Below are 17766 nucleotides of genomic sequence, written 5' to 3' on the forward strand. Positions count from 1 at the left end.
AAATGGAGCAATTTAGCACCAAAGTCCGATCAAACCTTAAACTGTTTATACAAACTGAAATCTGTGGTGAGCAACTGTTTCTGTAAGGACGAAGAATTCCTGAGTCAGTCACTGTATAAATAAAGGCTCGCTCGGTCAATATCGAAATGCAAAAAGCATAAAAGGTGACTCAAAGGAATATTTGGCTTTTACAAATACGACCACAAACTATAAAGGAACTCCTGCTCAACTTGAAATACTGGTTGAATTAAGACTTTGTGTATTTGTTCTCACAGAGGATGATTATCTATGAGAAATACTATAAATGCATCGATCCTATCAGCTCAAAAGATCAGTCATTGAAAAAACTGATGTAAAGCAACGTGACTCTACCTGAGTCGCTGCATTCTTTCTCATGTTAGTCGAGGAGGAGCGTGCTTTTTGTACGGGTTCAGCCCAGTGGGGCAAAGTGTGATTTGTCAGTCAAATCACAGTTGTACGTCTGTACCAATAAAATTTGATTGAGGATATTTTTTACAAAACATCCCTTTGACGATACTTTTGTTGTAAAAACATCCACCAGATATTTATGGCTGTGCAAATATAAAATAATATATGACGAGCCCTCTACGTACTGTCTAGTGTAGTCATTCATCACGTTGCTTTGGCTCTGCTGTGTAGAGAGGTCAGAGAAAATACATATTCATGCACAAGGCCACTGCCGCAGTGAACAGGAAATTAAAACGATGTGGAAAATAACAGGTTGCTGCACTGACGCTCTCCTTGTGTTGTCCTGACATAACGCGCTTCTCTCTTAATATTCACCGTTTCAACCGAGCAGTCGATTTTATTTAATTTTTTCTCTTGTGTAAAATATCACATACAAGTTCCTCCCCCAGGTGCTGCAACTTTTCAAAACATACATTATTTTAAGACCTTGTTTAATAGTTTGCATAAAGCAAAAGTTTTCAGTGGTGCAAAATTATTTGACAACTTAAAACCCAAAAAAGAGGCAGCAAATCCTTACTTTATATGTGTTAAAACTGGTCCAGTTGTTCAGATTTCTACACTTTTACCTCAAGTAACTCAGCTGAGCATTAAACTTTCATTCTACATGAGGAAATAAATAAAAAGGAACTTAGATAAATCACCTAAGATCTGACTTCCTCCTGCAGGAATACAACAAAAACTAGTGGAATAACCTCTTAAATCTTCATGTTAAGGTTAGATTTCCATCTGCATTTGTTTGTTTCTCTGTTATTTAGCTGGATTACACAAAAACTACAGGACAGATTACCATGAAATCTGGTGAAAGGGTGCACCATGGGTGAGAGAAGAACAAATTAAATTTTGGTGCGGATACAGTTGAGGTGCAGGCATTTTTTTTCCGTTGATTTTTCTTTTGAATTAAACTTTTAGGGGACTGATATGTGTGTGTGAAATTTGGTGTAGGTATCTGCTCTCTGAGTGGCTTTTCTAGTATTTGGTATACATTTAAAAATTAAAAAACATATGTTTTAATCTGGGCTTTAATGTTATCCACCGATTTTAATCCTTCTGTATTCATTCTTTGAAATTAAGGTTTACTTTTATCTCTACCGACAATTCATTTATCATTATTATTTAGTTTTTGCCCATTCCCCATCCTTTCTTATGTAATTTTAATTATCTGAAGTACATCTGCGGTATAAACAGAGTTATATAACTACCATATTAGTAGTGGTAGTAGTTTATGTGTTTTATAACTAAAGATCCAAACAGTGGCCACATGCTTTAAAGCAGTAAGTAAGTGGCTTGGCTTCAGTCCATTAGCCATATTGCAGAGATATTAAAAGAATAATGGAAATTAATGCACTTAGAAACTGGATCCTGCTTTAAACCACTTGGCTCAGTGCTCAGTTTGTGTTTCACGTTGTATAGGTTGCACTGTAACTACCCGGAGCCTGAAAACTGACACTGGTCCCTGTATATAGTGAGCGATCTGATCTGATGACTTTGTGTCTGAGTTGTGAAAACACCGCTGCTGCCGCCGCTGAATATTATGGGTCCAGCTCATTGGAACGTCTCTCTCTTTGTCATGCTGGTCGGACAGCTTGAAGCTCCACTGGGATCGACTTTGGTTTTTATAAACTCTTTCAAGATTGAGCCCAAAACAGCATGTTCTGCTGCGTTATGAATAAAAGACTTAAACTTATTCTACCACAGCTTGAGCCATTATTCAGACATTAAAATACCCATAATCAAAACAGGCAGCGTCCAACCCCAAATCCCACAGTGGCTTAACCATGATTTAAGCCTTCCTGGAAGCAGCCCAACCCACTCTCACAGTGAGGCGTAAAGAGCTTAGGATGGGAGGGGATGGAAGTGTCCACCCCAGGCCTGTCCCCTGGTCCGTCTCAGCTGAAATATGAGTTTGTAATTCACTTGTCTCTGTGCGAGATTTGGAAATAAGAGAAAGCAGCTAATGAAAGGAAAGCCACAACGAATATATATTTTGGTCAAAAGAACAAAACATCTGATGTCTAATGATGTGTGAGAAAAAATCTCATTGAAAGAGTTCGATTGGAGATAAAAGCAGTGAGTCACCCCGCTGGCAGCGCTTCACACAGGAGCTGTAGCCATCTCTGCCCTGCGCTAACAATGGAAATGGAAATTCCTGTCGTGTGTTAAAATGCAAATCACGCTTTCTATCTTGGAAGTTGGACACACTGCAACTGTGGCAGCCGCATGTATTTTTAAAGTTCGAGGGGATGCAGGATGCATGAGGTGCGAGCTCAGAGGCAGCGATCAGCACCCAGCAGGCCGCGGAATGGAATGGCCCCGAGACATTATTGCATATGACTGGATTCATATTCTGCAGGTGGGGACAGCTTGATTGCGATTCAGCGCACAGAGCGAGGGCTGAACTTACCGCCAGCTTTTCAAAGTTATAGCCCGTGTGACCATTATGCAGCCATGTCTATTAACCTCCAAACATTCATTTTCTCTAAGTGGCCGTGGGAAATTATTAAGAAACTGAACTTGCCAAGGAAAAGCCTCTTTGGTGCAAAAGTACCGGCTGCAGAAATAAAAGAGTTTCCTCTGTCACATCTGCCTTTTCCTGTGAGAGGGAAGGTTGTGATGAGTTTTGAAGCACGTGTGAGAACCACAGCGACGGCCGGGTCATTGTGCAGCTGATGATTTTTGATGAAATCTGGAAAGACAAACTTGTGGTTGTGAGTTTCTTATCACAAAATGGCTCGTGCATCAGACTTTGAGGATTGGGAAGAATGTGCAGCCCTCCTCTTTCCCCTGCTCTCTGACTATGTTGCCACTCCACCAAACTAATTATAAAACACCGGGCGCTTGTGCCAAGGAAGCTCCGAATTAGAAACGCCTCCTGCCCCCCCGCCCCCCCGGGGACACAGTAATTATCGCACCTAATACTCGCTGGTCTCCCGAAACTAACTGTAAGACCACTGCAAGAGTTTGGCCCCAGAGCCGAGGATCAAGCATCTCTCAGTCTGTGGACTCTGCAGACACAGAGATGGCCGCAGGTCAAGACAACCTCAAATAAACGTGTTGAGGCGGCGGGGGGATGTGTCTGTGTGCTGCACTGAGGGGCAAATATTAATCATGTTATGTGTCTTTAAGACCCCACACATCATGCAAAGCAAACCAGCGAACGAGACAGCTTCATCCTTTGCATTACAATTAAGACTTCGTACGAATCCTGCTGCAAGACACAGCAAGTATATATGCTCTGTATATAAGGTTAATTATTTAAAAACTTTTGTCACAACTTTGAGTTTTTGAAAAGTCATTAGATAACAAGTAGATTGGTGAACTTTGATTTAAACTATGAACGACGGTAAATCCAAACAGAAGGGGAACAGTGTGGATATAAAAGTTAGTGGATGGGAAACTAAACAAAATCAAGGTCCACGTCAAATACATTTCTCTCGGAGATGGTTTCTGTCATTTCAGGTAGTTCTTATCACACTGTTGTCTGTGTTCATTTTCCAGTTTATGTTTGGTTTTAAATATTTGATGCTAGAAAAAACAGGATGAAACATCATGATTGACATCTGAGACTAACTCTGGCTCCAAATTATGTCACTGGCCCAAGGCGGCAGCGTTCATGTCCGGGATACTTTGGCTTCATTTCTGGATAATGGGAGGAGGTGGAGATGTGTTGTCCATCTTTATATATAATCTATGATCCGCATAGAAGAAGAAAAGACACAAATGTATGAATATCCAAAAATCTTGAGGAATTGGGATGATTTCTGAACGCGATGGGGAAGGTCAAAAGGTAAATGAAAAAATCAATGTTGACTTTATTGTCACATTTCTTGAATAGGTTACTGCGATGTCACAGGTGCTCTTGTGACATTTTCAGCTCGAAAAGATTATTCTTTTCATTAATATTGAAGAGCAAAACTGAAAGAAACTAGAAGGGCACTCAGTCGAGCACATACCTCCACCAAGGCCCAGCAATCTGAATTCACTAGATTCCGATTTTTAGTTGGATCTGAACCACATTTCACACATTAATAAATATATATATTTGTGTTTTATTAATCAAGATACATGAATTCTTGAAAAAGTCAAATCTCTGTCAAATCTGTCTTTTCTTTGTTCTCTCTTTCAATCCATTTCACGTCCAGTGCAGTAAGATAATTTCCCTTAAGTGTAAGTCACCTTGTTATTAGTAGTACTATGAGTACTTATCGTTAGTAGGTTAACTCTCACATTGTTTTCTGCTTGAGGGCCCTGACAAAACAGGCCTGGCAGCTGCCGTCGCCCGCAAATAGCGACAGACTTAGGCGGGCAGAGAGCCGAGTGACATGGCCACATTGTTCCCTGTCCTGCACTGGGTGCGGTGAAAGTCACACACAATTGTGCTGGCACCAGAATCCACAGGTGGCAAACACCCTGCCTCTGGCATTTCCGTACAATATCGGTTACATTTAACAACACTGACATCCTGATCTGAAGCCAAGAGTCAACTGGAAATGTCAGGAAAAGGGCGCACGCAGTAAAAGCTGTTTGAAACCTTTCAGGCCCGAGTTGAATACTGTGGAAAATGTGACAATTAAGCAGCTCTGAGCTGAATTCCCAGTCAGGTAAAGGATGAGAGCTGCATCCGAGAGAAGAGAGCCAGTCCCCACAAAAGTGTTCACTCGCTCCCTCTCTCCTCTCCTCTGCTTTTTTCACTCTCATCAGACAAAAAGCTTTTCCGTGTAGTGGTACAATTGCCGCCGCTCGCCCAGCCTCTCTCAGAGGAGGAGGGGGAGGAAGAGGAGGAGGAGGAGGAGGTGAGTTAGTCTGCCTGATGAAATTGCCCTTTCTGGCCCACCTATAATTTTGTCCTGAGCTCTGTTTTCCCCCCGCAGCTGCTCCCAGGTGACATCAAATCCAGACGACGGCAGTAAAGAGAGAAGACAACTCCTTCACCCGGTCGTCCAATAGGACTTCCTGGACAGGTTGACCCCCGGTAATCCTAGATGACGGCATTTTTTCGTTCGACAGCTGCTGATTAACTCAAAGTGAATTCTCCTAACTGTGTAAATGTTCGGGTTAAATGTACCTGCCGTCACAGCTTCCTCCTCAACCACTGCTTCCCTCAGAGCTTTACAAAATACTGTCTCATGTGGTCGTTAATGGAGTCTCTATAAAACCATGGTGACACACCTATTCACACAGGCCAGTGGCACAAGTTTGTACACAAAAGGTAGAGTGGGTGATAATGTCACAGCTTTGTCAAATCTATGAAAATGTTAAGGTACACTGAGATAGTGTGTATCTCTACTAAAGCTGACACCCTTTGTGTTTTAAGAAATTGAATTTCACCTTTATCATGCAACACACCCCCTCCACCAACTTTCATGGCAATTGGTTTTGTAGTTTCTAAATAATTCTGCTGAGAGTCTGACCAACAAAATGTCAAAGATCCATGCCAACATTTAATTGGTTCTTTCTTGGTCCCCACCCCGACAAAGGGTGAATACTCCTTAGCAGAGGTAATTACATTTTTGAAAGTAGATTTTCCCATCACCTTGGTTCTAAATCACCTCTAGACATATGTGTTGAAAACCTTTGGACATTAAGGCAAAAATAATCCTAGTTTTACATTTCACAAAAGAAAAAAGTACACAAACATCTATAACGTCATCCACTTGCAAACGGTTGTATTTCTAAGTAGCCTAACTTATCCTGACAGTATCAGTACATGCTCCGCAACACATCCAATTACTATTAATCCTATTTATAGGGGCAATTACCAGCAAAAACAGCCTGTTCACCAACAATGTTAAACAACGGGAGCCGATTCATCCAAGTCTGATTGTAATTCCACTGAGTGTGTTCAACCTGAGACTGCAACTGGAGTTTGCAATGCAAACTGATTCGTGCCAGAGGGCAGCTCTGTGCTTCCATTAATAGAAAACCTTTCTGTGGCCAGAATAATAGCTCCCCCCACCAGCACCCACTCACCCTCACCTCCACACACACACACACACACACACGGACTTCTAGAAACTGGCTAAATGTCACTCAGCAGGGTCCCATCATTTAGGAGCAATCACCCCCCCTGAATGCACCAACCTCAGATGCTCACTCTGTCACGTGTTCCCATATCGTACAGGTTCTCCTGGATGAGATTCTCAGGGGAAAGTGGAAATAGATGCATGACATTACAGGAGACCCGCTGGGGGGTTTTGGCACAGGTACGAGCTGCAGCCACCTGTTCAGCCCCTGAAGACAGTTGTGTTTGTTTTGAGTGACGCACACAAACCCGTGATGACATTTGTGATCATTGGTGGTCTCGTATGAGGCAAAAAGCGACTGGAGGGGAAATACAACAATTCATTAACTGACGGATGGGATCCTTCCCCCCCAATCTGGGGGATAACCGCTGACCTGTAATTGGACGACTAAACACCAAGCATCACCACTCCTGTTTTTTTTGTTGAGTGCATGAAGAGTTGAGTACTGGATCTGGAGCAGATAAACCTTTACAGACTCAAAGGTCATCAGGAAGTGTCCTCCCCGCTAATCAAATAGCCCCGAAGGCGAGGTTTGATCTTTTACAATCTGCCGAGAGGTGAGGCCAGTCGGGCAGAGGAAGATCGGGCCTCCGGGGCTTCCACAGGGCAGACTGCACCTGTTTATCACTCAACATCCACCATGAGAAGCAAACACTCGGCTCAGACTGCAGACAGGATCAGTGTGCAGCTCGTCGCATCGGATCCAAATGTGTCACGCAGCATCTAATGTGTGTCTAATAACCATCAAAGGAGACAATAACCAGGAAATATTAACACTTGTAACACTCTGAACTATGTTCTCGACATTTGATTTCTTGATCTCACAATTTTCCATGTTTTTGTATCTGTTCTGTCCGGTAACTCCTTTTCTTATTCATTCTCTCTTTTCTTTTTGCTCCCCTCTGTAAACCAATGTTTTGACCAGAAGAAAAACTATACAAGTAATTGACTCCGTGGAGAAATCAACAAATGTTTTTTGGACCAAGATCCATAAACCTACATCAAAATTGCTAAATTCTTCAGGCATTCTGCAGCCGAGCCTCTGTCTCCATTGTGTTTATGTTTTATTCTTTCCTCGACTGCGTCCAGATCTCTACTTAATTATTTAAGCAGAAATAATTTGATTAAATCAATTACAGGACAAGTACTACACTTAGATTTACATGCACCAGTAAGTGTATCAGGGAGAAGAGCTGTAATTTCCACCACTTGGTAAAGAACAGTTGAAAACAGCCGATTCACCCCCAGTGGCCTTCATTAAAGAATGTTGCAAGTATGAGGAAGAACATCCAGAGTAGGAAACTGCTTCAGAATATTTCAAGAGAACTGGGCAATACAAAAAGAATATCAATAGTTGTCACAATATCATTTTAATCTATAGCAACGTCACAAAAGTCCAATGTATAGAGATATAAGGTGAGAAGGTTTAACGCATATTAGATCATAAAGAAGAGTTTAAAACCTCAAACTTCACTCAGGAGGAAAAATGAGTCTTTAAACTTAAAAGAAATGATAATGTGACATTTAATGTGATAAGACTGATATGCATATTTGTATATCTCTATATCATTTTTAGCCTCTATCAGTCAGCCCTGCAGGAGAAAATAGGCTGCTTGCAAAATCTGTTTTTTTAAATAAAATTTAAAAAATGACATGGGTGAAGATGGGGGAATAGCTCACTCCTCACTTAAACACAGACAGAGAGATGAATAAAACAAATACACCCCCCCCCCCCCCTCATTTAAGCCATCACAAGCCTCTCAGCTGGCCTGGAAATAGGCTTTAATGCGCCCCCTGAACAGGCCGACGTAGAAAAACGCACACATCTGCTGTGTCTAGGTAAGCTGCAGTTGCCACGGTTACAGACGAGCGCTCGCTCAACAGTTGTGTGTCAAGCCATCATTGAGACGGAGCACTTGAGCTGCGCGCGCACACACACTCACACACACACACACACGCGCACACACACTCACACACACACACACACACGCACACACACACACACACACACACACACACACGCACACGCACACGCACACGCACACGCACACAAATGAGTTGAGCATTGATGGTTCAGAGTGAAAAACAAGGAAACACAGAATGGCAGTGGAGCCGATGTCAAGCTTCGTTTAGCGATATGTTGCTGCCACCGTTTGCCGTCACTTCAGCGTCTGTGCTCAGGATGATTTGATAGACGGTGCCTTGGGGACAACTTCAATTCAGTCTGAGTCATCGGGGGTTCATTTGACATTTGCAGGAAGATGGAGAACATGTACTGTTTTTAGCTGAGTTGAAAAAAAAGTGTTTTGCTCCTGGTATTAATCACCGGCTTGCAGAAGCTCACAGCTCCACACATCATCTCAAAACAACAAACAACAAATGCTTCACTTCACAAGGTTTCAAATGACTGCATTCAACCAAACATAGGAACGATACACATGTTCCGACCAAAACACCCTGACACGAGGCGTTTGTAAAAATTCCTTATAAATAAATCATCACGGCTACAGATAGATTTATTAAAGAAGCGCTCACAATGGTCAGGAGTTCTCTTCCTCCGCAAACATGAAGTAAGTGTCTCGCTAATATTCCACGTCAAACCATAATGCTTGAGTGTGGCCGCCCAACCCAGTATTCTTGATTAACAACCTCCACACGCTGAGCCAGCTGGAAATGCTGCACCACATTTAGGGGGCTGAGTGAAAGTGGGATCAAGCCCCGAGCACTGCGGCAAGCCTTGGCATGGCACCCCCCACTCATGCCATTTCATTCCACCGCTCCTCGGTCTCGTCAAATGCTCTCGTTAAATAAAAATCTCCACCGTACATAAATCGTCTTTGACTCCATGACCTGTCACAGCAAAGGATCTCAAGCCCTCTTTTGATCCTGCCGTACAATATAGGGATGATAACAAATGATCAGAGAGGTCATGTGATCTCCACGTGACAATGTCAACAGATACACAAAGCACCATGGCAACCAGTTTAGAAGACCACATGCGATTGGTAAATTGTATAGGTCCCTCCCTCCCTTCTGGATCCGTGTCTCTCTGCTAGGGCATTATGGGACATCTGACCTTAATACACTATTTAAATCTCTCCTTTTCGTTGCCCTGACCGACTTTGTTTTGATGCGTCTGTCCCCCCCTACCCTTCAAAACTGTGTATTTATGCTTCAGACATACAGAAATAAATCCAAGGAGCATTCAAGCATGCCCCATTCGTGGGTTTTCAGATGCAAGTCCCTCCTGAACAAGGTTTCTGGCTTGTTCTATAAAAGTAGATGTTTTTCATGACGGCGCCCCCATGAGGGAGTTCATGCCGAGCTGTCATGAAGATCATCAGGGATGATCATGATCAGCTGTCACGCCTCATCTCACTGATGTCTTCACCAGCAGCCTGCTCCACGTAGGTTAAAGTAGCTCCAGATGTCAATCAAAGATTAAACCAGGGATGATGAATGTGTGTGAACTCACCAGGACTCTTCCCGTCAGTGTCTGAGCGGATATCATGACTCCGGCCCAGTCTTTGACGGAGGTCATCCAGCCCACCTCGCTGGCAGCCACGTCGTCCTTGTGTTTGATGCCATCGACCGTGATGATCCGATGGACCTCCTGAAAGATGCAGAAGGTAATAGTGAATAAACGCTCGACCTGTGAACAGCAAACGATACATTCAGGATTCACGTCCACATTCAAGTACAACAAACACTTGGTATTTTTCAAATAACTAAAATTCAGTTTTCAGTAAAGTTAGCACTGGGAGAGACATATTTTGCAGTTGCATTATTAACAATCATAGTTTGTCACGACACGAGGGAGCCAACAAGTAGAGCTACATAGTAGTGTTTGTGATAATGTTATGTTTTGCTTACAGCAAGAGAACATTTGACTGTGGCGGTATTGTTTTGAAAGTCTAATCTTGTGTTGTAGCCTATGTGTAAATTCATAATTGACATTTTACATAAAATTTGTAAATTTGTAAATAACTGTAATATGTATCTGCTTGTTGCCAACACAGCAAGCAGTAAACGCTAAGAATAACCTCATAGCCTGGGAAAGGACAGGGGAACTGTCGAGTGATAGTGGGTGTGTCTCTACAAGCAGCCTCTTCTCACCTATCCTTAATAAGAGAAAAAGTATTGATTGGCAAACATGAGAGAGCACCACCTGCAGAAAGCTGAAGTTTTTATATACAAGTGTCACTTTGGTTCTGGGATTGACGGCTGTGCAAAAACACACAAAAATACATCCTCCACTTCAAGAGCTCAAAAGCTTCCTTCTTAATATAGTGACCAGGCTCAAGGCTTTCAAAATAAACCCACGCACATGCATACAGTAAACATACAGAGTGAGAGAGGCAGAGACACCAGGACTGTATCCATGGCAGCCGCTGAGCTCCTGGTGTTTCTGCTCCACTGAGTGAGTGGGCTGCCTGTCTGTCTGCCTGTCTGTCTATCTGCCTGTCTGTCTGTCACTGTCTGTCTGTCTGAAATCCTGACAGGATGCAGGTTAGCCATGTTCCCTGATGTATAAGGCCTCGGCCTCCAGGCTAACACGACCAGGACCCTTTACCCTGTGACATCCTACTCCCCCTCCACCTTAATGGTGTCAAACATCACTCTCTCTGAAGCCACTCTCCCTCCACTCTACTCCTCTTGCAGAATTAGATGATGCAGTGTGTGTGCATAGTTCCAGGGGGGGGGGGGGATAACTCCTCACTGTTTACACTGGTTCCTTTTGTTCTGCTGCTTATGCCCATGGATCTGACACATGCCACATTCTCCAGGTGCAGGATTGTCTGTGTGGTGTGTCCATGTGATCGGACTGCCAGCTTCAAAGAACTCCTGGTATGCAACTATGCAACATGTGCTGTGCTTCCACTCCACCATAAATCTTTGCGAAGCTGGAGGAGGGAGCAGCACTTCTGAAATACTGAATGAATGAATGAATACAGTCTGTAACACGTGCACAACGAGGGGCTACACAGTGGGGATGAGACAAGAGCATCGGTTTGTCAGCAGTTTGTATGATAAAGGAGAAGCCAAGTAATATTCTTATATAAAACATATACAAATATTAGTCTGTTTCGACACTGAACACCTTCCTCGCCTCTCAGGATCGTACCACTATGAAAACAACCCATAAATACAGTATCGCTTCATTGTATAAAACATATTCTTAACCAGCATCTTTTCAGTTGCACATGTTACTCAAAAGTCTATGTGCTATTGATTATTTTCAGATTCGGTGTACAAGTAGGTATTTAAGGCATCAAGCCAGTTAATATGGGATTGACTCAAAATAAACAGTGTCCATGTTCAGTGGAGGCGAACATGCAGGACAGTGCAGAGGCCTCGCATGTGTGTGGAGGCAAAACCTGATAACTTAAATAGCTTTTTGACAGCAGCTGATGGATATGACAGAGAGAAAGAAGTTACTGTAAATCAGGCTTTGATTTTTCCAGGAAATTCTTGTAGACCTTATTAGAAGTAATTGGTTTTTCAGATTTATTCTTTTAAGTATCAAGAAAAGGGTCAAATTCAAACAGAACCGTGCTGGAATGCAAGGCCACGTTTCAAAGAAGAAACGTGGCAAGCGGAGAACATTTAATTAACTGACAAGCTATATTTATAGTCTATATTCGCTGAAGTGTTGAAGATAACACCAACATTGTCTGTGGACAATACAGCAATATATTCATTAAAATCTTGGAGGATTTTTGTTGAGCTCTAGAACCCTGTTTTTCAATTAAAATAAACCATTTAGCATTTAACAACTAACAGTTAAATATGGTAATATTTAAGGTTCAACAGTTTCTAAGGAATTGGTACAATAACTTATTTTATCACCTTATTATTTAACGAGAAATGGCTCTTGCCAACCCATACGCCCTGGATTTCAACCATCATCATTATTATTATTATTATTATTATTATTATTAATAATAATAATAATAATAATAATAATAATAATAATAATAATAAATAGCTGGCTGCACAAAGAAATCCAATCATGTTCAGGGCCATTAGTCAGGGACAAGCAGACCACCAGCAGACCATGTTACACTTCCACCAGCGTCTCCAGAGCCCTGCAGCACTAATCTGATAACACTATAATAACGTGTCTAGTTCACTTTGTAGCGAACGCAGCCAAGGACATACAGGAGTGGAAATTTCTTTGAAAGAGCGATGTGCAAATAAGAGATTAAGTGTTTTCAGACAGCGGGGGTTTCCATTATTAAGCTGTGAACTGCCCTCAGTGTAGTTCTAATTCATGAAGTGCGTTGCGATTAAATAGGTGGAGTCTCCTTTACAGCATTTATCGTACATCGTGAACCAAACCACGAGGGCTCTCCGAGGTTACATCATCATTTCTTTTGGGAAAAATCATATCAGACTGGCCCTGAAACTGAGCCTGAAGGCAAACCTCACATTTGAATCCCTTTATGGGGATCAGGGTGAGTGGATCAGACTGTGGGTTGGAGAGTGAAATGGAAAAGAAGGTGCCGTGTGCCTCGTCAGTCAGCAGCCTGTTGAATAAAGTGTTAATCTGTTAAGGAACATGAAGCTAAAGGCTTCAGGTTTCATGGGGATCAACGTAGTGTAAGAGACGATAATGCTGCGACTTTCACACGTGTGTCGTCGGGGGCTTCAGAAGGAATTACTATCCCTATATATTGTATGAACTGTATATATAAGAACTTTGTATGATGAGGTTCTGAAGAATTAAGCATCGTCATGTGAGAGAACTGTTTGGGATTCTTTGTTTTCTCTCTAAAAACCCTTTGAAATAAATGCCACAGTTCATGTCTTCCATCCCAATGAAACACTTGGCCTGATGTGCACAACCAAGGGAGGGGACACAGGCTGTAGTGAGTGAAGCGACGGCCGTTAAGCAGACTTAATTGGCGTCACGCTGGCATCCCTCACCACATTAATGACCAAACCTAAAATGATGATATTTTTAACGCCCGTAAAGGCAGAGTTTAAAGATTAATCATTTGTGACTCATGACATGCCTCTGTCCAATTATTTCCTAAAAGGCTCAGACATTTTATTTCATCTTAAGGTCACATGCAGGAAGACACCTTCAATTGAAAAAAAAAAAAAAAAAAAAGGGAAAGCTGCTTTTTCGACATTTAAATCTCTAATATCTTCCCACATGAAAAAGATCGAGTCCTTTGTAGCCTAATCACGAAGTTCTAATGTTGACACACCCTCTTGATGGCACCACTTTTTCATTTTCTTATGTTGACTGAGAGGACGCTGCAGTTGTTACCTTCAAACAGAACGTGAGCTCGTGGTTGCTGCCTGCACTATTTCTGAAAATGTCATAAACCTAATGTACTTGTGAACTTTGAGTGTTGCTGGTTAGCAATGTTAACTTCACAGGAAGAAAATAAGTGGTAGAAATACAAGCAAACAATAGTAAACAATGGATTTGAGAGACTGGTAAGTAACCAGCTCTGTAGCAAAAGGAAAAACGTACATATAGCAGCTTTAACGAAATGAAAATAGATGAGTTACATGTTTAATGGCAGCAGACACCAGATACGTACGTGTGGTCATTAAAGCCACTAAGGCAGCACATCTCCTCTCTGTCACTTTGATTGATTGCCTCCAAATTTAGGTTTCACTCTCTCTCTCCTGAATCTAGTTCCCCTGACAGTGCGGGTCATTGATCAACGCTCTGAGCTCATTCTCATGATCCACCACGATCATTTCTCAAAGGCCGAGTACATTAAACCAGAATAGAACACGTGGCCCGTGACACAATTTCTTCAAAAGTGAATAAATAATTGAAAAATACATTAATATGAATCACGTTAATAATGAATCGAGACATTCTCCGAGGAGGACAGAAACTTCCTGAAATATCCGAGTCACATAACTGATCTATTGCCCCTCGGCTGTGTGAAGAGAGACTTTCACATACTGCACTCGGCCTCACTTCCTTTCAATTAATGAATCACTGAATGAATGGACACATTATTTGGTTGATATCTGCATAAATGTATAAAAAACAAAGGTTGTAAAGAGGCTAAATTCATCTCAATGTGAGGACATGACTCAGACATGAATATTATGTGGGATCAGAAGAGAAAATTGGACATTAGTAGCATGAGTTATTAATGTACATTATCAAAAACTACTTAAAATAGCTGAAAAGTTTATGTATGAGTAAAAACTTTGTGAAAAACGCAGATTAAAGACTATTTACATAAATCAGGAGATTGTTTAGCTTCATAATTTAATTGAATCTTTTGTCTTCCTGACCGAGGAGAACCAACAGGCTCTGGCACGGCAGAGATGTTTAACATTTGTGTTAATCGGAGACCTGTTGGATCCCAGATGGCGCAACGACAGCCAAGCAGCAACAGGCTGTTTACATTGTGCAACGTGAGCAGCCAACACTTTCCTGACTAATCACACAGCCAATTAAACTGATATCACCAGGAATATATACACTTTCTTTCAAATGAAGACTGACGACCACAGCAGTGAAAGGATCGAGGGTTGGAGAGGCTGAGGAGACGATGCTGCCTTCAAATGCTGCAGCGTGTGATGAAATAGAGCACCACTGGTTACGGATACAAATCGAATGGACACAAACTAAATCAGGTTCTTGTGTTTTATACACAAATTCTGCAGCAGATGGCAAGTTCAATAATATTTCATGAACACTGATGTAATTGATGCTTAATTATCATTCTCTCTGCTTGACTTGTTGACATTTTGTGTGTCTGTGTGTGTCGCCGGGATCACGAGCCTTCGTCTCACACTTACAATATTTCAAACAGCACTTAAAAGCACCACAAGAGCGACTCTCCTTCTGAATCCTCAAATTACACCCCCACCCCCCCCCCCCCCCCCCACCCTCACTCTCTCCACCAACCCCCACCCACGCCGTGCACCTGACACATCTGAGGCCTCTGAGTCACGGCCAGAAGATGCACACGCCACCCTGGCCGTGCAAGAACGGGCCTTTTTTAGACACGCTTCAAATAATCAAAATCATCTTAACATTATTAAACTGCCAACACTCTACCTCAAGACCCACACTTATATAAATATGTTTATAAATATACAGTGCTGTAATATGTAAGATACCGGTGTTTATTAATGTATTTTTAACAACTAAAGCTTCTCCTGCCGACGCTTACAAGTGACAGCTGATATGTAAATTACAAAATGGTCAAACACGGTTGAAATAACATCAATTATGTCTTTATAGGATATATGTATAAATATAAATAAATACATTTTATTATTTATATTGTATTATTACATATATTTTGTACAATGCATACAATATAAAGGAGAGGTAAACAACATATATATATAAATATATAGGAAGCTGGTTAAGTATAAGAAAATTATCAATTAATGACTTAAATGGAGATTAAATAAGTTTGTACTTCTCACTCCTTTTGATGATCGCAGCTCTGAGACTGTTTAATGCTAACATAATACACTTTGGCGTAGTGAGCTAATGCTAATCTTTAGCAGGTGTAATCTCACCATGTTGTAGCTTAGCGTGTTATGCTAAAATTTGCAAATTCGGTCAAATCGCAAAACAGCTGAGGTTGATAGGAAAGTTACATAGTTTTGTGGGTATTTGGTCACAGACTGTCAACCTGATGGTGGCGCTAGAGGAAAAGTTAGGACATTATGCCCCGTTCCATTTCACCTTGGAGCTCGGCCCTCAGAATGATGTCACACCATTGTTAGCCATTGTTAGCTAAAACAGTTCATAACGCATTACAGTGCATTTCATGTACGCTAACACCGTAGTTAAACGTCCACAGACAGTAATTGGACTGTTCTGTGTGTACGACACATTTAATGACAGAAGTGCTAATAAACAGCAACAACTAAAACTTTCCCTACTGTTTATATACGGAGGGGCCATCTTGGATTTCGAAGTCCGGGGTTGTGAGGTTCCTCCGACCTTCCGAGTCGAAATTCCGACTTGAATCCATTAGCAACTTCTGACTCTGGGTCGGAAATTCTGACCTCAGACTTTTAAATGGAATGTGACATTAGCATCCTGTTGGAATAATGGACGTCTGCACCAAAGTTCATGGCCAATAGTTGTTTGGTCTAAATCAGTCGACTGACATTTAATTATACATATATTACATTATATTGTCCATTCATTAATTTATATTGTCCATTCATTAAATTATATTGTCCATTCATTGCCACTGGATAGAGCCTGCTGTCAGCATCTGGAACAGGCCAATGACACATGTACTTTTGAATGTCAGTCCACTGTTGGATATGTGGCTTCTTCCTACCAGACAGATCCTATCTGCCATTCATCCGGACCTCACAAACACGGAGTGTCATTGATCATGAGACTGGGAAGACAGAGGCTCAGTTTCCGAGCTGTCAGAACGGAGCAGGGCAGCGAACGCCCCTCAGAGGGGGAAAACAAACTGAAAACCAGGAGGAGGAGGAAACAGATTATAATCTCCCTCCATGAACAATGCTCAGAGAGCTCCATTTTTGAGCTGCTAATGACATGCACAGACTGGGAGGGGGTGGGGAGGTGTTCCTCCAACAACCTGACACATCTCAGAGCCCAGACAACTGCACAACACCGAGATTTACTCTTATAATGAAATCCTTTGCTTGCTAGTTGCTTAGCAACAAAAACACTGATTCATATGGCACATACCGTGTGCGCCTGACACTGCATTTCTGATACTTTGAGGAGGGCTGATTCTGGGATGAGAGAGAGAGAGAGAGGGAGAGAGGTGCGAGGAGAAAACAGGGCAGGAGTTATGAAATCGATGCGAGGAGAGCGAAAAGGCAGGGAGGCGAAGATTGGAAGTGAAAGGATGACCCGTCCCTGGCTGACTCCCACAGAGCACAACAGGTTGGTGGAGCTCACCAGCTTCACAAAAACACAGGCTGCTCTCTTGTATCCACACATGAGCAGCGTTTGACTGATCTTATTCTAATTATTTTCCATTCCTTCAAATCTACATATTTTTCAAATTTTGTCTTTTATTTAAGCCATTTAAGAGGGAAATATTCCCTTTACCCTTCCCCACTGTGCAGATTTCTACATGTAACTTGACTATATGCTGGTTTACACCATTTGAAGACATCACCTTGGGCTCTGGGAGCGACGCGATTAATTAAATAACCCAACACATATCAGCAGATTAAGAGCTGATGAAAGTGCTCATTAGCCGCAGCCCTAATTGTAACCGGCGACGACCAAAGCATGGAAACGATACAGATG

General features: G+C 42.0%; 1 protein-coding gene across 14 annotated transcripts in view; it reads right to left on the bottom strand.

The window, feature by feature from the left end:
- LOC117752546 (calcium-activated potassium channel subunit alpha-1-like) overlaps positions 1–17766 on the bottom strand; it is a 69524-nt gene that overhangs the window by 49238 nt on the left and 2520 nt on the right. For all 14 annotated transcript variants that reach the window (XM_034569966.1, XM_034569954.1, XM_034569961.1 and 11 more), the window contains exon 2: positions 9985–10122. In XM_034569966.1, the coding sequence (XP_034425857.1) occupies positions 9985–10122 (138 nt within the window). The remainder of the gene's footprint in view (positions 1–9984; positions 10123–17766) is intronic.

This window comes from Hippoglossus hippoglossus, chromosome 19 (genome assembly GCF_009819705.1).
Source record: "Hippoglossus hippoglossus isolate fHipHip1 chromosome 19, fHipHip1.pri, whole genome shotgun sequence".
NCBI lineage: Eukaryota > Metazoa > Chordata > Actinopteri > Pleuronectiformes > Pleuronectidae > Hippoglossus > Hippoglossus hippoglossus.